Source organism: Peromyscus eremicus, chromosome 15, assembly GCF_949786415.1.
Source record: "Peromyscus eremicus chromosome 15, PerEre_H2_v1, whole genome shotgun sequence".
In the NCBI taxonomy this organism is placed as follows: Eukaryota; Metazoa; Chordata; class Mammalia; order Rodentia; family Cricetidae; genus Peromyscus; species Peromyscus eremicus.
In genome coordinates, this window is record NC_081431.1 from 63,088,155 (window position 1) to 63,110,223 (window position 22,069).

Below are 22,069 nucleotides of genomic sequence, written 5' to 3' on the forward strand. Positions count from 1 at the left end.
AAACACACGAGAGGCAGCTTTTCATTCCTCTATAAAGAGCTAAATAATAAAGAATGAAGTGCAGTACAGAGCTTGGCTCCACAGAGAGAATCTGCATAGAAAACAGCCACTGGCTGAACTAGCTTAATAAAAATGCTTAGAAGAATTTCAGTAAGGAAGAAATGAGGAGTGAGATGAGAGAGACATCTTCCACTGGCCTAGGAAAAGATCCATGGCAGGTGTCCGGTGCACATAAACCAAAAGTTAACAATAAGGAGTATGTTACTGTGGTGATATTTTATTTGTACTTTAATAAATAATAAATAAAGCTTGCCTGGAGATCAGAGGAAAAGGCCACCCATTATAAGTAAACAAAGAAGTCAGGCAAAGGTAGCACATGCCTTTAATCCTATACCTTGGGAGGCACAGATCTGGATCTCTGTGAGTTCAAGGCCACACTGGAAACAGAGCTAGGTGAGGTGGCACATGCCTTAAATTCCAACACTAGTTAACCATGGAGGTCTGGTGGTCTGTACAGACAGACAGGAAGTGACAGAGCTAGGCAGGAAGAGGAAATGATGTAGCTGGACAGAGAGAGCAAATCAGATGGCAGAACAGCGAGGCATATAGGCGTGAGTAGACAGGAAGTAGCTCATATTTGGAAGCTGCGGATTTGGTGAGGTAAGGTTAGCTGTGGCTTTCCCTATTTCCCTGATCTCTCAGGTTTTCACCCCTATATCTGGCTCCGTGTTTTTTATTTAATTAGACCATTTAGAAATTCATCTACATGTTACCACATCACCTGAGTAGAGTAAGCCTCTACTCAGTAGTCTGAGGCAGAAGGATTGCTAGGACTTTGAGGTCTATCCCAGCTATACAGCCATACTGTTTCAAAAGATAGAGACAGTGGAAGGAGAGAGAAAAGTGATGAGGAAGAAAGGAAGGGAGGGAGGGAGGGAGGCAGGGAAGCAGACAGAGACGGAAATGTAGAGGTAAATATTAGATGTTTTGTTTTGTTTTTTTGTTTGTTTTGTTTTGTTTTCCTGAAAAGAGTTGAGACAGACCAGCTACATCTATGGACTCCATTTGGGCAGCAAGGTACTTAAAGGCCATCATGCTGAGAACTCCAGCTACACTTAAAGGCCTTGCACATCTATTCTGTCTCCTTTTAAATAAGAGTTAAGGTTAAAGACCTCCACAGAACGTGACCAGAAATCACACTGAAATGAAGTGACAGCAAAATACACATGCATACAGCCTCACACCAACACATCACAACACACACACACACACACACACACACACACACACACACACACACACACACATTGTCCCTCGTTTCACTTAAGGTAGAAGATGGCTTATGCAGCAGTTAGTTTTGTGTGTTCTAGTTACCTGGGCTACATCAAGACAACAAAGTCTCCTGTTGCCATGAAGTCTTTGCTTTAGTTCCATTTAGAAAGAAACAGCAGAGTAATTTGTTTTGTTACATAATATAGATTTTTTTCTTACCTCTCAGGAACATTATAAAATTAGTGCTTGAGGTCTTTAAGGACAAATAATTATAACTTTTAGCAGTAAAATCCACACTATATATGCCAAGGTTTTTGATATTACAGGAGTACCACCACCAAGGGTCTATTAATACATGCCCCTTAGATGATCTAATGTCCACAGAGGCAACTAAAATGATTTGAATTTAATCTAATTCCCGGAGGAAATATTTTATGGATTTCTAACAGATATTAAAACAAAATCTCTCTTCTAAGAACATTTTGTTTTCTCTAAGACTCGAAGTTTAGGATGTATGTGTGCAATATATATAATACAATTTTCCTTATAATATTTTAGTGATGAAAATATTATTTAAGCTATGGTTAACTGTGAACATAGATAAGATGCTTTATTCTTTTGCAATGTCATTGACATTATGTATTTTTATTCCAAGTGAATAATTCTATTTTATTTACTTTGCTCATAGAATGGAGGTCATTATTCTCATATTTATCATGTAAAAGGTATTGGAGTCAAAACTTTCTGAGAGTCTAGTATAAAGACAAATTTATAACTCAAATCAGTAAAATTACTTCTTAATAAAATACATGTAACTGTCAAACAATCCTTATTTTGTATGATAAAAGAAGTACATTTGTGGAAACCCACAGAGGTTTCCTACTGTGATCTGAGCTTGCTTTACCCAGCAGGGCTGCATAGGGGAACGGTTGGACCACGGGCATGGTTACCAGGTGTTTGGAAGGGGCTACATTTGGCTATGCAGTATGCTTTGATCTAGCAAGGGGGAGGTCTTTTGCCCCACCCCTTGGCATTATTATAAAAAGCCCTTTTGAAGAGACAGAAGGGGCCAGTGGATTTTGACCTAGGTCTTCCCGAAGCTATCCTGTGTTTCTATATATCTCCTCTCCACTATCTTTCTCTCTAAACGTTTCTTATTCCTCTCTCCTCCTCATAGGAACCCTTTAAAAGGTGGGATCTGGCTTCCCACAATCATTACATAAAAACTTCAAAACACAGAAACACAGATGTACCAAGCATGAGACCACTAGATGATAATGAAGGAAATGGGGGCAGGAGAAGATGGTTCAGTGGTTAAGAGTGCAGAAGACCCTAGTTTGGTTCCCAACATTCATTAAGTGGCTTACAACTACCTACGACTCCAGAACTAGGTCACACCACCACACAAACACATCCAAATTACTGTTTTTTTAAAAAAAAAAAAAACCTGTAAAATAGACATAGACAAAAACAGAAATAGTAGCTAACTAACATTGAGTAGCCAGTTTTCAATATATATTTCCATATTTTATCTTACTTTTCAAAATGTCCCCACGAAATGTTGATGTCCTCCTTTTAAGCTAGTAGAGGCTGAGAGAAGTGAAATACCTCTCCCCTGTAGACACTCAGGATTTGGGGGTGCCTCTCTGTAGATAGACCACTTTAGCTCTTTCTACTATGCTAGTGTAATTTATACTACTAAAAAGGGCTCATTACATGTTGACAAAAGCTAACAATTTCTAAACATGATCATGAAGAAATAATTACACAACTTGTTTTTTTTTTTTCTCTTTCCCATTTTATTATCAAGAACCAAATTTGTTTTCTTGTCTTTTTATAAGCTCACTGGCAACATGTGATTTTGGCTAGTAAAAACGTTCTGGAACAAGGTATCTGCGAAAGCTCCAGCTCTCCCTCTCTCTGAGTGTGCTAAATCTCACTGAATTTTACACCTTTAAAGCTGCTAAAATGGTAAAGTTTACGTTACGTGCATTTTAGCACCATGATTTTTTAATGTCATTTGGCTCCCGAAGGATGTAATCAAAATGTTATTCTCTCTATATTCAGGATCACAAATTCTGAGTGTATATCTGCATTTCTAAAGCTTCGTTTAATTTCAACCTCTTTGCTGCTGCATATCCGCCATCTCTCTCCTGCGTTCAGATTGGGTATATCCAACTTGGTGATTGATACCCAGGTACGAATTTCATACAAGGTCAAAACGTAAGTGTGGTTGATGCCAAGCACCTCACAGCACACTCTCTGCTTCCTCTACAGCGCAAAAGAAATGACTTAATTTTCCTTTTAATTTTTTATTTATTTATATATTTCGTGTGTGTGTGTGTGTGTGTGTGTGTGTGTGTGTGTGTGTGTGTGTGTTGGGCAGGGTAAAGGTGCCACAACTTACACATGAAGAAGAGAGGACGACTTTAATGAGTTAGTTATTTCTCTCCTTCCACCATGTGGGTCCTGTGGTTTGAACTCATGAAGGTCGTAGTTTCATTGAACCATCTCACTCTCACATGACCTGATTCACTTCACTCATCAGGGCAAAATCAGTATCTCTCTGTGTTTTTCCTTCCCACCTGTGGCAGTTTTAATGAAACTAGCCCTCACAGGCTCATAAATTTGCACACTTGGAGGAACTGGTTGGGAAAGAGAGGGCTGCGGCTTCATAGGAGAAGGTGTGTCACTGGAGGTGGGCTTTGAGGTTTCAAAAGCCAATGTCATTACCAGTTAGCTCTTGGTTTTTGTGACTTACATTTCTGGATCAGTGTAAGCTCTCAGCTACTACTTCAGCACATGCCTACCTACCTACCTGCCTGCTGCCATTTTTCCCCACCATGATGGTCATGTACTCTGATCTTCTGGAACCACAAGTCCCTGATTCAATGCTTGCTTTTATAAGCTGCCTTGGTCATGTGGTTTTGTCATGGCAACAGAAAACTAAGACACCACTCCAATGGCTTTAGCTTAAGTCAGGACTTTTCAACCTAGGTCCTAAAGATAGTTTTAAGACCTGATATTTTGTTCAGGGGTGGGTGCTACCTTGATAATTTTAGAATGTTTAGCTATATCCCCTGGATGCAGGTAACACTCTCCATTTGCAACAAGCAGAGGGGTCTCAAGTCATCATCGAAATCATACTTGGTGATTAGATGAGACTGTCCTTAAATCACATAAGCTGGCTCTTAAATATATAGGCTCCTAGGCACAACCACCCACAATACATCTTCTATCCTTCAGTTGCTCTTTTTGGCATCTTTAATTCAACCTCCTCACACTAGCTTCACTTCTATGACCTTGGTCCAAGCTGCTGTACCCACTCTTTGTCCTTAGCACCACCTAACCTGCATCCCTGACCTGCCTTTTGCCAAGTCTTCCCACCACGATCTCACTCAAATCTTTCTGGAAAGAATTTCAGCTCGTGTCATAGTTCTGTGGACTCTGACATCTTTCTGTTTCATCCAGAGTTACAGCTGTGACAGATAAGAACATGGCTAACATGGTCCTGCTACCTTCTTGTCCTGGGTGCCTGTCACCCTCCCCTTGCTGTGTTGTCTGCTCCAGCATGCTGGTCTCCTCCCTAGACCTGTTTTTGTTTGTTTTGTTTTTTGAGACAGGATGTCACTGTGTTACCTTGGCTGGCCAGAGACTCACTGTGTAGATCATTCTGGCCTTGAACCCACAGAGATCCACCCGTCTTTGTCTCCTGAGTGCTGGGATTAAAGGTGAAGACTGTCATCTCCAGCTGCTCCCTAGTCCTTACATGACACCACCCTGTGCTTCTGCCTCAGTACCCTATGCTTGCCATCTGTACCTGCTTTCTCTCATCCCCATGGCTGGTGCCTTCACTAGCCCTCGGTCTTCTATACAGAGCCACTTCCTCAGTGAAGTGTTCCAACAACAGCCTGTTAAAGCTTCCACTCTCTTCTCCACCATTTACCCCTTTCTTCCTGTCATCCTTTACTTTTTACCATTTCTTACCATATCACATATTTTCCAACTGCTGTTTCTGATAATTGAGGATCTGCTTTATTCCCAATGTTTATGTATCATGTACCCTTGTTAACACTGCCCAGGACACAGGACTGGGCAAATATAAATGGAATGAACACACTTCTCAAAACCACTACCAAGAATGTATGAAGTAGGTACTTCTGATGGCTTCAAAGACTATGGCCCATTCCTCCTTAACAAAGTAGGGTGCTTACAAATAGCTACAGATTTAAACTTAAAACAATAAGCAAATTCAATTCTTATCTGTTCCTCCTGACAGAAGGATCCTTCTTTCTCAGATATGGGTGATGGGCTGCCTGACACTAAATATTGATCTGATGTCCTCATGGTGAGGACAGGTGCTGGGAAGCTTTGGCAGATCAGTGACTCTCCAATCTGCAACCCTCCAGGCTCCCTTAGTACAGCAATCCTTAGCAGCATAGCATGGCCCTCTCTATCATCAGTCCAATGTGTTTCCAAAGCCAAGACTTACCTAGGAATACCTCTAATTTAGATGAAGTTAACTGACCCTTAACCTTTTGATTAGGGAGAAAACAGTGGAGATTAGCAAAAAGTTTAAGTGGATGGCATCTGACCAAACAGAAAGGTGATTTCCAGGTTTCTAGTGTAAAACAGGTTTACCTGTGTCTCCAGAATATTTGTTCAAATTCCAGATTACAATGGACCTGTATTCATCTATGTTCATAGATCTGATAACATACTGTAAAAATGTAATTCATTTCAGCAACAAAAGTTTTTCATATGAAATATAATAAATTCCTGTGTGTGTATTGTGTGCAGCAGAAACAAAAGTGTTAAAGGCAACTTTAAAGGTTATGACTCCAAATTATTTCACAAGATGTGATGACTTCTCAAGACAATTTATTGCTTACCTTCAAAATAATACTTTATCCACACCAACATTATGTATAATAGCAAAATATAGAAGCCACTGAGATGCCAAGCAATTAAACAAGAACACAAAAGATACTACACAACCTTTAAAAGATAAGACTGGCATGTGCAAGCTAGTATATACTATTCATCAAGACATCATGGTATGATGAAGTCTAGCTACAAAAAAAATGTAAAGATTCAGTTGTATGAATCCATATATATTTACATAAGTCATTTTTTGAAAGGTACAAAAGAGCTGGGTAGGGGGTTACATGGTTTAGAGTTTTGCTTTTGATTTTTCACTGTTGACATTTTTCTGCTTTTGAAGTTGATGGTCATGTGCTAAAACTTTAGTTTAGAACAGTGGTTCTTAATCTGTGGGGTTCTTAATAGCCACATCTTTGGGTGTTAGACAACCCTTTCACAGGGGTCGCTTAAGACCTTCAAAAAACACAGATATTTATATTATAATTCATAACAGTAGAAAACTTACAGTTAAGAAGTAGCAACAAAAATGATGTGATGGTTGGGGGTCAGCACAACATAAAGAACTATATTAAAAGTTCGCAGCATTAGAAAAGTTGAGAACCACTGGCTTAGAAAGAGAGGAGCAGTAGTCAGTACAAAAAATGGAAACATCCACTTCAATGTTTATTTTGAACAATGCCGGTGTCTTCTGGAGAGATTTCCCTCTCCAGAAGCTCAATTGCTTACTTTTAGAAAACACACATAAATTTTCTTCTAAATAAGCTCATTTTCCTAACACATCTCATTAATGCTGCAGATTTGCTACTTTCCATTTTAATTGCATTTCTCAGAGAACATCAGGCAGTAAGGTAGCCAGATAAAGTTTGAATTAATGAAATGTTTCTCTTTCATGGACTGGGGAGATGGCTCATTTTGTGAAGTGATTGCCAAGGTCAAGAGTTTGATTCTCCAGAAGCCAGAAAGACTAGGCAAAGTGGCACACACTTACAATCTCAACATTGGAGAGGCAGAGACAGGAAGATTCCCTGGAGTGTGCTAGTAGCCACCCTATCCCGACTGGTGAGTTCTAGGCCAATAAGAGATTAAGCTGATCTCTGGCCTCCACACACATACCCACCCTTACAAAACATTTGACTCCTGTGATTAAGCAATAGAGAACCCTTTACAGAAATGCAATATTGACTTAAAAATTATCTCCAAAGCTTGGCAATACTGTGTGTGGGGGGGGGAATCACAAATCACCAATGTAGTATTGGAGCCCACAATTAAATTAATTTATAGAGGTTTTAATGCAATTAAGTTTTCTCCAGACTGTATCTCTAATGGCACTGGAATTTTTTACTTAATATACTTTAAAACATAATTCATTTTCATTTTTGCAAAGTCATTTAAATATTATGAATATCACTTTTGTACATATTTCCATGGTGACAATATGTTCGCAGTCTATTTAATTTACAGATGATGGGACCCAAATGAAAACTCTCTGAGGACCATAGATCTTCTCCACCACCACATTCCCCTTCCAAGATATTAAGTGTATAAGTTATCTATACTTGCAAGAATGGACTCTTGAAATAGTAATAAATATTGTAAATGATCTGATTGTGAAACTTTAAGAAAATTAATTTCCATAGCAAAGAAAGCATTAGAGATACAAAGAGCCATTTGAGAGTAACAACCCTATGTTTGGGGTTCATAATTTAAGCTAATAAATTATTATGGTTGGAAATGAATACATATTTTACACAGGCAAATTAAGGATATAGTTAGAGAGTATAAGATATACATAAGCTTGAAAACCTGAAATCAATTCTTTCACATAAATGTACAAGGAACTGTACACAAGATAGCGAAGGGTCTCTAAATACAGTAAAGAGACTCTGTGGTCACCACCCATAAGCAAAGTTGTTCAGATAATTACTTTAAAGTCTTTTTTAAAGATCTTGTGTGTATGTATGCATGTGAGTGCCTCTGGGGGGTCAGAAGAAGTGTTGGATCACCTGGAGCTGGCCTTGCAATTGATTGTGAGCCACATGATATGAGTGAGGGGACTGAACTTAGGTCCTCTGTGAGAGCAGCAAGAATTCTTACCACTGCATGATCTCTCCAGCCCAAGCTAAGTAATTACTCATGCTCCAAAGCCCACATGTAAATAATCTGTACTGGAGGCTATTTAACAAAAAAAGAGCTAACTAGTTTGAACCCTGAAAGAAAGACATATACAAAATTGGTCCAAAGCCTTTCAGCTGAGGAGATCAGCTCCACTCAAATGTCATATTTGGTCTCTTTGTTGAGAAATAGTTGGCAAAGAAGAAGTAGATGTAACTGTGAAAATGATAACTGTAGTTGACAACATCACAAAAATTCTAAAGGATAACAAGTATCACTGTCATGGATGGAATTAAGCAGGAATTAAAATCTAGTGTGAGGAGATTCGGAAATGGCTCAGCTGGTAACAGTACTTGCTGCCTTTGCTGAGGACCTAAGTTTGGTTTCCAACATCCATGTGACTGGCTCATAATCACCAATAACTCAAGCTCCAGGGAATCTGGTACCCTCTTATGGCCTCTGCAGGCATGTATACACACACACATACACACACACACATACACACACACACACACACACAAGCACACACACACACACACACACGCAAGCACACAAATAAATAGTTAACAAACAAACAAATATATAAATATAAAAACAAGTCTTTAATAAACCTCATGTAAGCTGTATATTAAAGAGTCTATTCTTCCTCTCTGGGTATTTCCCACTACCCCACAAATATGAAAGGAATGTTCTCCTAAATGACTGTAGGACAAAAGAACAGCCAGGACAGTCTTACCTGTTTTCCAGATGAACTGATTGTCCTTTCTGCCTTCCAAATGAGCTGCTTGGGACAGCAGGAGAGAAAACACCAGAAAGAGCTTCCTCATGCTCCTCAGAACCCAGTGAGTGACAGCCAGATCACTCGTTGGAAACATTCTTCAGATTTTTCAGTGTCTTCCCTTGCCCTAATCCTGAAAGCGAGAGAAAGACAGGTGAGGGCTACTGTTCGGCAACCGTGACATGCTCCAACTGCCAGTGACTTCCATGTGACCACACGACAGATGCCCCGTTACAGAGTGTTTTACTCTTAAAAGTAATCAAGTTTGGAGGATGTCTCACGGATTTGCTTCCTTCTGTTCAGAGGAATTCCTTGAGGGGCTCACAACTGAGGAGAGAAATTGACAGGCGCTACTAAGACCCAAAGAGGGTGAGGAACGAACATCCTTAACAGCAGCGAGTGGAATGACTCAGAATGAGGCCAGAGCCGAGAGAAAATAGAGGGAAATACACAAGACAATATCTGAGAAGAGCCTTTGGGAAACATAAGGGCTTGAAGGAGTCAAGAAGGACACATCCGAGAGAATAAGGCACTGAAAGCTAGTTATGTTTGTGTTCAGGGATTGGTGATTAAGTGGGTGGTTGCTTTGAAGGACATGAAGGGGAAGGAGGAACAGGTGGAGATGAGGTTTGGAATACAGGTTAGGGACCAAATTGTAAAGGGCCTTGAATGTCAGGAGGGAATTTTAAAACAGTAAAGAACTTCTAAATATCTTAGATTAATGGGCATCACCAGTTACTAGTAAATAGCGTTAGATAAACTGGGGGTCAGGCCCTAGGAAAGACACAAGGATCGCCCAGTGGTGGAGAAATGGATGAGATCTACATGAGTAAACTGGGGGTGAGGGAGGTTCATGGAGGGCAAGGGTCAGAGGAAAGAGAGCTTAGGGGAGCAGGAGGTCCTAGCTGGATCAGGAACAGAGTGGGAGAACAAGGAAAGAGATACCATGATAAATGAGGGCACCATGGGGATAGGAAGAATCAGAGTGTTAGAGAGGTCCCCAGGAATCCACAAAGATACATCCACAATAGACTACTGGCAATGGTCGAGAGGGTGCCTGAACTGACCTACCCTGGTGATGGCCCAACACCCTAACTGTCCTGATAGAACCCTCATCCAGTGACTGATGGAAGCAGATGCAGAGCTCCATGGCCAAAGCCCAGGCAGAGCTCCAGGAGTCCAATGGATAAGAGAGAGGAGGGATCACATGAGCAAGAGATATTGAGACCATGATTAGAAAAAATACAGAGACAACTAGCCAAACTAGTGGAAACACATGAACTGTGAACCAATAGCTGAGGAGCCCCCATGGTACTGGACTAGGCCCTCTAGATAAGTGAGACACTTGTTTAGCTTGAACTATTTAGGGGGCCCCCAGGCAGTGGGATCAGGACCTTCCTTAGTGTATGAGTAGGCTTTTTTGGAACCTAATGCCTATGCTGAGACACTTTGTGCATCCTTGGTGCAGGGAGGAAGGGCTTAGACCTGCCTCAACTGAATATACCAGGATTTGCTGAATCCCCAGGAGAGGCCTTGCCTTGGAGGAGGTGGGAATGGGGAGTGGGTTAGGCAGGGAAGGCTGGGGTTGGATGGATGCAGGACAGGGAATTTGTGGTTGATATGTAAAATGAATAGAAAATCTCTTAATTAAAAAAAAAGAAAAAATCTAAAAAAAATGGGGGTCAGGGTTATGAAACTGGTGGAATAATTCCAGCAACTATGGATAAGTAAAACTATTAGGAGATATTTGAGAAATAGAAGATAGACTGGGCAGAAAATATTCAGTGGAGGGTTAGACATGGCTGATAAGAGGAAAAGTTCAAAGAGGATAATAAAATATAAAATGTAAACACATGAACAGCTGGTACCTATCACTAAGAATGCAAAACCTCTTCAGACACAGCTTTAAAAGGAAAGATTCAAATAATATGTTTTAGAATATATGAAATCTGATACGCCTACCATATATACATGTATATTTATATTTCTTTGTTGGGTATTTTTTTGCAATGATAGAGACAGAACTCAGGGTCATATACATGCTAGACAAATGTTACTTTGTCTATTCACTACAACCCTAGTTCCAGACAGAATTTCTCTAAACAGAAGAAAATTACATGCTGTGCAATGTTATTCTGTATGCTGTGAATGTGTGTTGCTCTAATTGGTTGATAAATAAAATGATGATTGGCCAGTAGCCAGGCAGGAAGTATAGGCAGGACAAGCAGACAAGGAGAATGCTGGGAAGAGGAGTGCTGAGTCAGGAGTTGCCAGCCAGACACAGAGGAAGCAATATGACAAGGCAGAACTGAGAAAAGGTACCAAGCCACATGGCTAAATATAGATAAGAATTATGGGTTAATTTAAGTGTAAGAGCTAGTCAGTAAAAAGCCTGAGCTAATGGCCAAGCAGTTATAATTAATATAAGCCTCTGTGTGCTTACTTGGGTGATGTGAGTGGGAGAGATTTGTACTGACCACCAGCTGGCCAGGACACAGGAAAACTTTTAACTACAATTACAACTAGAGTGGAAGAGAATGGAAATAAACTTGATATTTGATTATGAAAAATATATACACACATACATATATACACATGTGTGTATGTATGTGTAGATGAATAGACAGATAAATAGATGATAGATGACAGATATAGATGATGAATGACAGATATATAGGTTGTAGATGATAGATAAATAGATAGATGATAGATAGATAGATAGATAGATAGATAGATAGATAGATAGATAGACAGATGGTGTAATAGAATAAAAAGTGGCCTGAATACCATAAAAGTGTACATTAGTACACCTAATACCCAGCAAAGTTACTAAAGAATAAGAATGGTGGTAACTCTGACTATAGGCATCCTACCAAACAATGAGAAGGGAATAGCTTCTATAATCCTGAAGTCCTCGTATACAAAGTAGTATGTGACATCTGTTCTGATGCTCAGTTCCAACTATCTAGAGCATCTCAATGCAGCATTCTCTAGATCAGGTTTGTTTGTTGACACATCTGTGGAGATTGTCTTGTTGCATTAATGGATGTGGAAAGACCCGTTCTGAATATGGGTGGCACAAATCTGCTGTGGGATGTTCTGTATGGCAAATGTGTTGCTAATTAGTCAATAAATAGAACACTGATTGGCCATTGGCTAGGCAGGAAGTGTAGGCGGGACAAGGAGGAGAATAAAGCTGGGAAGTGGAAGGCTGAGTCAGAGAGACATTGCCAACCACCACGATGACAAACAGCATGTGAAGATGCCGGTAAGCCACGAGCCATGTGGCAAGGTATAGATTAATGGAAATGGATTAATTGAAGATGTAAGAACAGTTAGCAAGAAGCCTGCCACGGCCATACAGTTTGTAACCAATATAAGTCTCTGTGTTTACTTGGTCGGGTCTGAGGCTGTGGGACTGGCAGGTGAGAGAGATTTGCCCTGACTGTGGGCCAGGCAGGAAAACTCCATCTACACAAATCCTTAGTTTGGAAACCTGGACTCAACTGGACTAGAGTAGAAAAGGTTAGGTGAGCATTAAGCATTCATAGATTCTTTTTTTTTTCTGCTCCTGATTGTGGATGTGACTCATTTCGGGCTCCTACTGTGACCTCTATACAGCTATGGACTCTAACCTGGAACTGTGAGCTAAAATGAACCTTTCTCCCCTAAGTTGCCCATTCTCAGGGTATTTTTTTATCACAGCACTAGAAATAAAACCAGGACACTTCCTTTTGCTTGATTTTTTTTTCTCACAAAGAGCCATTGCTGTATTCCTACCCACTTGTAGAATTTACCCAGTGCTCCTCATAAATACAGGTGATGCTGAATACCACTTCATCCAATAGAACAACAGTAGGTAGTAGCATCTGAGGCAGTCTCTTTGCATTCCCAGAATATACCAAGGGTACAGTGGTATAGCATAAATTAGTAAAACTTATTCTAGAAGGAGCCAAGCAATGAACTTTGAGCACACAGCCCTCTGATCACCTGCCTCAGTCCTGGGATGAAGAAGGTATTTTAAAAGACAACTAAAAGCTCTGCTTCAGACTTCTACATCACATACCAGTATTGAGGGGAATAAAAGTGGAGGGCTCTGGCTGAAATAAACCAAGTCCACTTGTTCTCTGCTTATTCTCACAAGTGGTCTGTTAGTAGGTTTCATGACTCCTTAGAGGCACTACTAGACTCATCTCTAAACCTTCTGTCCTTGGAAACTGAATTGAGCACACATCCTTGATGCAAAGAGCCAAAAGTACGATTCATCACAGTTGTGCCTTTGCTAAGGTTTGCACATCATGGAACTAAATTATAATTTTTTCTATGGTCACTCAGAGTTCATATGATATTTTTTGTGAATCAGAAAAAGAGATCCTCTAAGTAGAAACATTTTGAAATTGGTAGATTGTTCTGGCTGAGAGTTGTTTCCCAGAATTCTAGTGGTCAGCGTTCTGAGCAAAGTGTATATATAAGCACGTTCTAACTGTTTGCTTTGGTGAATATCACACATATACCATCATTGGAAGGCATGTTCTCCCACCCACTCTGTTGGTGAGGAGACTGCTATCTACAGAGCTGGAACTTGAGAGAGATAAAAAGGCTCCTGGAGAGTAAGAGGAGACAGAATTCAGCCACAGGCTCTCTCTTCTGCCTCAACTTCCTAAGAGCTAGGAATCAGATGAGAATCAGCTGGGAGCTAGACGTATTGTGAAGTGTTAAAATCTTCCTAGGTCTTTTGTCTCAATAGACACTTACACTGAATCCAGACTATTATTTCACTCAGAAAACAATATAATATTTTCTGCAAACACATATACACAAATGGATGATTAACTGTATAATATAGATTTGATAAAAGACTTGTCTGGACATTTGTAGTAAAACACCACTGCCAATTACTCTGCTGAGAAAGTAGAATAAGATATGTTGCCCCCTGAAATAATAAACTCTCCCATGATTCCCACAAGGGTGAAAAATTCACCTAGGCAAAAGCAAATGGGCTGAGTATTATACAATGACAGGTTCTAAGTCAGTGTCATATCAAATGGAGTTTAATAAAAATGGTGATTGTGTTTGAGGTTAAGCTGTGATTACAAAAGTTAAACAAAGGAATTAGCTAGAAAGACCAACTCTCTACTGAAGCCATGCCTTTCTGTGATACAAAACTGTCACAATGTAGGTGGCTTTGTCCCGTTCTCATTAGTAGGATGCCTTCTTACACATCCATCATATGTAAAACTAGATGCAAGTCATTCAAATGTGAACTAAAGGAAAGTATATCTGCTCTCCTTAAAATGGCTGTAAATAAGAGGTCAGACAGAGGTCTCAATGGATTATAAGTTCCAGTGAGATCATGCAGGAGCCAGGATGATAAGCCAAGGACTCATATTCCAATATTTCCTATTCTGTATCAATCCTTGAATCTTATATGGAAAAATATTATCTCAGCACAGCTTACTCTGAGCCTTCATCTCCTCTGGACACTGTTCACTGGCCTGAAGCCCAGTTCTGACTCTTCAAAGGAACCCACAACCTTGAAGCCTCTTTCTGTGATTATCTAGGGTAGGACTTTTTACCCATAGTCTAACATCTCCAGGATGAATAGCTTTGAGACCCCCTATACTCCATGGTCAATATATGTCCTACCTAACACCAATAAACAAGGCACCATAGCAGTAGGGCTCATAGGATGAATTTAAAATAACAACAAGATCTAAAGAAGATATTTAAGAATGTACAGCTGAGTTCTGTACAGAGCACTACAGCAATCATATTCCTGAGAAGACCCACAAGTTACTGGTGTTCTCAGTCTTTCCCACTATACCTAATGATTTATTTTTCCAAAGAAGCTTAAATGTAGAGTAAAGGAACCTGGTTGTTAGAGAGAGCTACCATGAGTCAAAGTGCATCATTTCATATGCATCTAAGGTGGGGCACTGTCAGGCTCATGGACCATGCAGGATGGACTCTGAACACAGGTTTGTTGTCTTTTTTCTCTCTCTCAAATGCTTGAAATTCACAAAATTATTCTTTGGGCCACAGTGGGAGTGATTCTTACACCTGTAACTTGAGAGTTCACTATGAACAAAATGAGGGGATAAAGAAGAACAAGAGAACCATTTCTCTGTTTATATAACACAAATGGGGGAAAAAACGCTTTAACTGATAAAATATGCTATGCTGGAGACACCACCCATGATGATATGAATAATTTACATTATAGAGGTTGCTGAATTTCCAAACCAACTTATTTACTATATCTCTTAGCACCCAGGATATATTTGCAAGGAGAGCGTGAAAATGATGAATACTAAATAAGAAACACAGTTTCTCCTTTTCGCCTCAACTTTCTAATCACACAAAGGCCATTCAGCCTACAAAAAGTATGTCAGTCTTATGCATTTTATTTCCCCCTAACTGCATTCTTATCATCACAGCCCTTGAATATTTAAAAGGTACAAAGCTTTAAAACCATAGAAATTGTTCCAGTTTACCTTCCAGCCTGAAGGAATAGGGAAGAGTGGGGGCCAAGCTTACTGTGGCTACGTATTTCCACAGAGCATCATCTAATGCTCACAGTGGAGAAGATGTCTCAGTAAAGATGGTTGATGAGTGGGCACACAGCATTGTGTGCTCTACTTCATCTTCCATAATGAGTTACTCTACACATGGCAGTATCCTAAGGACATCATTGAGGAGCAGCCTGTTCAGTCTTGTGCAATTTGTATGTGCATATGACCATTTCAAGTATGCATATTAGCATTTCATTTTAAAGATGATGAAACCAAGGTGTGGGGAATGACTTGAAATACAAAGCTCATGGAAATAGTGAGCCGTTTGTGAGAGACCTCATTGGCTGTCATTGAAAGCCCAGAGACAAGTATTGTCCTTAAGAAGCCATACAAGAATTCACCATAAATAAAATAAAAGAACAAGAAAAATATTCCACTATGTGTGTACCACAAATGAGTAAAGTGCCTTAGCTATGATAAAATTGTGTTATGCTGGAGGTGTAACACCAACACAAGCAATTCCTCATGCCCTTCAAAGCAAAGATCCTTCCCAACTTTATGGGTTCTCTCAGTGGCTCATGCAAGGCAAGCTCTCTATCATTTTACTTAGCACTCATAAAAATCAAAACATGATAAGCAATTATTCCCACTGAAGGATCCTAATGATATCAAATATAAGCATGTAATATGTGGATGTTTACATATATATAATATAAATATATACATATATATCAGTTATTAATATAAATATATATTAAGAACTGAAATAGCTTTGCATCCTAGAATAAAGCACAGAAAAATCTGAAAAATATTTGTAATAATATTTTACCTCTTTCTGTATAAATTCTTGCCAAAAGACATAGCAGATAAAAAAGGATTGAAATGGGTTTTCTAACCAAAACTTCCACTTAGTAGGAAATGAAGATATGTCTGTATTCCCCACTTCTTCCAGAACTATATATGTTAAAATATGTTCTATTTAAGAAAAAAAAAGAAAATCATATTGCCAGGTATACTGGTGCTACCCAGCTATATGATTTATAGGCTGCAGGGTCAAAGGTATGGCTATCACCCATGTTCAATAAAAAGTACGGTTCCCTGAAAGAAAGGACAGGCCCTTGCAATTGGCTGCATTCCTATAAAATGTGGATGTCATCTTCAGACTGGGATGATGGATGTCACACCCTGTGTATGGAGAAGAACACAGAAGAATCCCGGGACCCTGCTTTCTTTATCCATCCATAACTGCTGTTTGAGACTGCCAACTTCTCAATTTTCTGCTTTGTAAGAAAAACCTGCTTCTGCTCTGGCATGCTTCTTTCTGTGTGCTTCCTCTAACATAAGCTGAAGGTAAATCCTAAGCCCCACAGTGTCCAAATCCCTTGGCACAGGGTGTCTATTTATAAACAACGGTTTGTGTGACTGTATTTCTACCACTTACACAGGTTGAAACACACCTCACATGTGGTTCAAGTGATGATATTGAAATGTTCTGCTGAATATGAACACAAATGACCTTGGTTCTGTGATGATCAAGCTGATTTATCCTCCATATTGGCTTCCTCATCTACCTACATCTTTGAACATCTTTCTTAGGTGCTATTCCATGACACAAAGGGGTGCTTACTTTAAGATGTTAACTACATACAAAGAAGCTAGAGGAACAGGTTTCTTTTCCTTGATCCATCTGAGGCTGCTGACCAAAGAAAGGAGTAATTATTCTTGTAAGCTAACTTAGTTTCCCCTATGAGAATAAACTGGTTCAAATAGCCAAAGTTGGATAAGAACATATTAAAGATGCAACCTTCTAGCTATTTCTACACCTACATCATTCTGAGACTACCTTAAAAGCATTCTTGTAGTTTTATAACCAACTGGCCTCACCCTCACGGAAAATCCTAAAATCCTCTCCTCATGACTTCATAGAGTCTCCCCCACTTCCTTCTCTTGAGACAAGTTGTGAAACTTCCATGTTGGCTCCTTCTCTCTGGCACCCTCTCTTTGGCCCACACCGTTCACACATCCTCTTCATTTTGACATTCATATTTATATGATTCTGGCTCTGTCCTCAGATTCCTTCCCTTGCCCAGCTCTGTTTGCTGTCCTGCTTTAAATAGCTCATGTCTCCATTCCTCTTTCTCCATATCCATTCCTGTAACTTCAGCCATAACTTCTGCCCTGATCTGCTCCTTATACCTACCACTTTCCATGTCCACATGGACATCTGATAGCCAACTCTTACATATTGACAGAAGCAGAGTCCTTCATTCCTGTGTGACCACAGACCAGTTCTGACTCAGTGTCACCATGTCAGTAACTCACAACAGGCCCAGTAGTCATCCTAACATCCTATCTCTCTCTCAAATTTACAGGTCCATTGTTGATGATGATGCATTCATCAGCAGATGTAGTTTCTTATGCACCAACATAAAGTCTGGAAACTTTAGGAATGTCTTTGGGTTTAAGTCTCAATTCTCTCTTCTGTGCTTAGAAAAACCAATTTCATAGTTATACAACTCTGTACCCATGAGCTGACAAATTACTTGCTCCTTTAAAATAATCTTACTCTACCTGCCCCCAAATCAGAGCAATGGAAAAAGTAGTACATTGCCTTTTTCTCAAGATGAGGATACTGCAAGGAAGGGAAATAAGAGGTTTAATCATTTAATAGAAATAGCACAAAATAGTCACTAAGGTATAAAAATAGGTTTCTGGGCTATATGCTGCTTTGATAAAACCATAGACCCACTGCTTCTGAGAGTTGATGGTATACATAGAGCAGGACTGAAGGGTGAGAGAGATTTGTCCTGACCGCAGGACCACAGGCCAAGTGGGACATAGGAAACCTTGAACTATACTAAGGAATATACATACATACATATGCTCCTGTTTGAAGAATTTAAGTTAATTAAAAATGAAAATAAATTTAATTTGAAAACCTTACATTTTAGAAAAAAATGAATATGAATATTTCTGTATGTATATTAAGAAATAAATGAGATATATAATTATCTATTTTGAGATGTATCTTACTTGAAAAAGCATAGATAAATTTAATAATCACTTTCTATATATGTAGTTTATTATACACACACACATGTGAAGGCTACAGTGGGATTTATGTGGGCTTACACTCAGTTGCACTAAAGACTTATTAAAAAAACAGGACTACTAGACTGTGTGAATGAGATAACTTCCTTTTTTCAAATGATGTTGACCTTTAAAATTAAAAAATATTTAATTACTCATTAATATTTTCTATAATGTAAGATTCTAAATATTTAATATCAAGACAATTATCTGGTTAAACTGTAAGTACAGTCTTGTGTTCTCTTGATTAATTATGAATCTAATGTTGCAAAGGAAGCAATTGAAAAATGTGTCCACAGTTGACATCGAAATAATAACATGTTTATAAGCCTATGAAATTCTCCAGGAGTCACTCCCATTATCTTTTATAAGCTTTCACTTACTATGGCTCCATGTCGACCATTAACAAGATGCTCATCAGACTCAAGGGATTGGGAGGGATCCTCTCCCATAGTGTCCTTTTCACTTCCCAAAACAGCAGAGTGAAATTAAAGGGAAGCATCCCAAATAAAGGGAAATTTAAAAGAAAGTCATAGACTCTTTTTTAAATTTTTTTATTGTAGCAAAAACACTCATCCAAGAGGACAGATTATGTTCGTTTAAATGGCATCTTCAAAGTTGACCATGTTTAAAAGTATGAATGTGTGTGGGGATGCTAGTTTAGTTTTCCATTATTTTAAAATCAGCATGTGAAGTGTTAAGTATCACTACGGCATTTTCAAAGTGTGTCTTAGATTCTCCTCCCTGTGTTCTCGCCCACCCCCTTGCCTCCCTTATATCCTCTGCTTTCCCTGACTCCTTCCCATTCTCATGTCACAGGTGTCTTTCCGTCACCTTTATGCCTCTCTATTGGTCTCCTTTCTAGTTTCTTGGGCTTTGTACACATTTACACACATTTATATGCACACATATATACATTGTATGTGATGTGTAGATTTTTTTATTATAGTTTTTGAGATTACAATTACATCATTTCTCCCCTTCACTCTCTTCCCTTGAACCCCTTCTATGGTTCCCCTCTTTCTTGCTTTCAAATTCATGGCTTCTTTAATTGTTACACACACACACACACACACACACACACACACACACACACACACACACACCTTTCTTAAATACATAAATATAAATGCTCAGTTTGTGTAATGTTATGTGTGGGAGGATGTGTGGTTTTGTTTTCAAGGTTGACATTTTGGACTGGATAATCAGTTGGTGTATTCTTCCCTGAGAAAGTCTATCCCTTCTGCTCTCAGAATTCCTTAGTTTTCTGTAATTTTTTTGTCTAGGTTTGGGGGCATCCTGAGATTTCTACTTTCCACATTAGCATGTCTATTGTCATTCTTTCTCAGGTCAGGTCATGAATGGGAAAAATGGGGAATCTTTAATAGTGAAAGTGGAGAGAAATAAATACAGAAAAAGGAAGGAGGCAGATAAAACAACAGTAAGGATGTCAAATATTCATATGGAATCATACCACTAGCTATCTACCTAAAATACCTGTAAGTCTGTATATGTGTGTGTTTAAATGAAATTTTCCCATCTTGGCTGGCAATGCCCTCCTCCCAAGAACCATAGATTAACAAAACCCCCACACCAAGCATGAGAGACCTTCATTTGAGCTGCTGGCCAGGGCTGCCCAAACAACTTCCAAAATATTATGGACTATTGCTGCTGCCATTGGTTTCCTCCAGAGGCAGAAGGCAAGTCCCATGCAGCAAGGATGCAAAATGTAGAAGACCAGTGCTGGATCTGATCTGAAAGACTCCTTCCTGAGGACTAGCTTTCATGGTACCAGAAGGTGCCATGCAAGCTTCCAAGGGAGAGAAGCAACCAACAGTCCTACCAAGCTATGACACCTATAAACCACAATAGTCAACATGGTACTATAACCCAAAGGGCGCAGGAGTGGCAGACATACCTTGGTGATAACCAACAGCTCTCTAATTGGGCCTAAAGCAGAATCAAAAACAGGGAAACCATGCCTAATGTTGGAAATCTAGTTAAGTACTTGGGTTTAGCGACGTCATGGATCTTTGAGGAGCACGTACAGTGCCACTTTACTAAACCAGCATAATTCCTAACTACTTTCTAAATATTCATCCTTATACCCACAGATAAGTGCAGTTCTCACACCTCATCAAGGAAACTTCTCTTTGCAACAAATAGCAGCTGTTACAAAAAACCGTAACTTACCAGTCGGAATGAAGACCTATAGATCCCAGTCCAAACTCATACGCATACACCACAACCCCTGCACTAAGGCTCAGGGATCACTGCAGAAGAGGGGCACAGAAAGATTGTAGGAGCCAGTGGAACAGGGGAGTTTACTGTGAGACTGTATCTCCTATAAATGTTAGAGAAACTATGCTCATGAAGTCTTACCAACATGGCATGTAGATATTTTAAACAAATACACCCAGCCTGAATGCAATTGTTGTGAAGTACATTTCATGTATCATCTCCCCTACATTAAGATCACCATATGTTAATCTAATCAATCCTACCCACTTCCCATTTCAAAGGCATGGGCAGAAATCATTGACACTAACTAGAAGTCACTCTCCCTTACCATGCTTCACTACTAATATGTGTCTATGCATACAAGCAGATATTTTTGAATATTAAATATCGTTGGGTGCAGTATGATAGTTCGATATGGGCATATAAAACACAGTGATCAAACCAGGGCAATCTGCATTTTTATCTCTTTAACCATTTATCATTTCTTAATGTTACTAAGCTCCCAACTCCTCCTGTCCCGTTGTTCTAACAGACATAATAAATTACTGTGAACTATAGTCACCCTACTGGTGCGTATCTCTCCATAAATTACTCCTCTTGTCAAACCATATCTTGATGCCCATTATCCTATATCTCTGTGTACCCCCTCCTCATGTTTATCCGACTTTCCAAAGTCATGGTCTGCTTTTATGAAATCATATGTATTAAGCTATATGTGTGAGTGAAAGCATGCTATATTTGTCTCTCTCCTCTGGCTAATTTCAACACAATACAATGCTTTTCAGAACCTTCCATGTTTTTGCAAATGCAAGATTTCATTCCTTTTTGTGACTTAATGTCGTTTTGAACAAACTCACCCACCCTCAAGGCAATTGTCACACAGTACATTTCATCTATCATTGCCCTAGCATGGTATAACTATACCACGTTTCCTTTTCTATCTATCCATTGCTACACACCTCAGCTGATTCCATATCTGGCTACTGTGGATGCTGTGGAGGCAAGGCAGTAAAAATGGGAATACAGGCATCTCTTTGGCATGCTTATTCTCCTTCCCATGGATATACTCCCAGGGAGTAGAATAGTTGTATTTCTGTTATTTCTGTTTTTGGTTTTCTGAGGTGTCTGTTGACATAATGACTGTCTTGATTTATATCCCCACAAACAGTGCAAACAAATA

The 22,069-nt window shown here is 39.3% G+C and overlaps 1 protein-coding gene across 1 annotated transcript in view; it reads right to left on the reverse strand.

The window, feature by feature from the left end:
• The window catches only part of Thsd7b (thrombospondin type 1 domain containing 7B), a 697,290-nt gene extending 688,123 nt beyond the window's left edge, over positions 1-9,167 (reverse strand). The window contains exon 1 of the mRNA XM_059280451.1: positions 9,005-9,167. Coding sequence (XP_059136434.1) covers positions 9,005-9,143 — 139 coding nt within the window. The 5' untranslated portion in view covers positions 9,144-9,167. The remainder of the gene's footprint in view (positions 1-9,004) is intronic.
• Between the last annotated feature and the right edge of the window lie 12,902 nt (positions 9,168-22,069).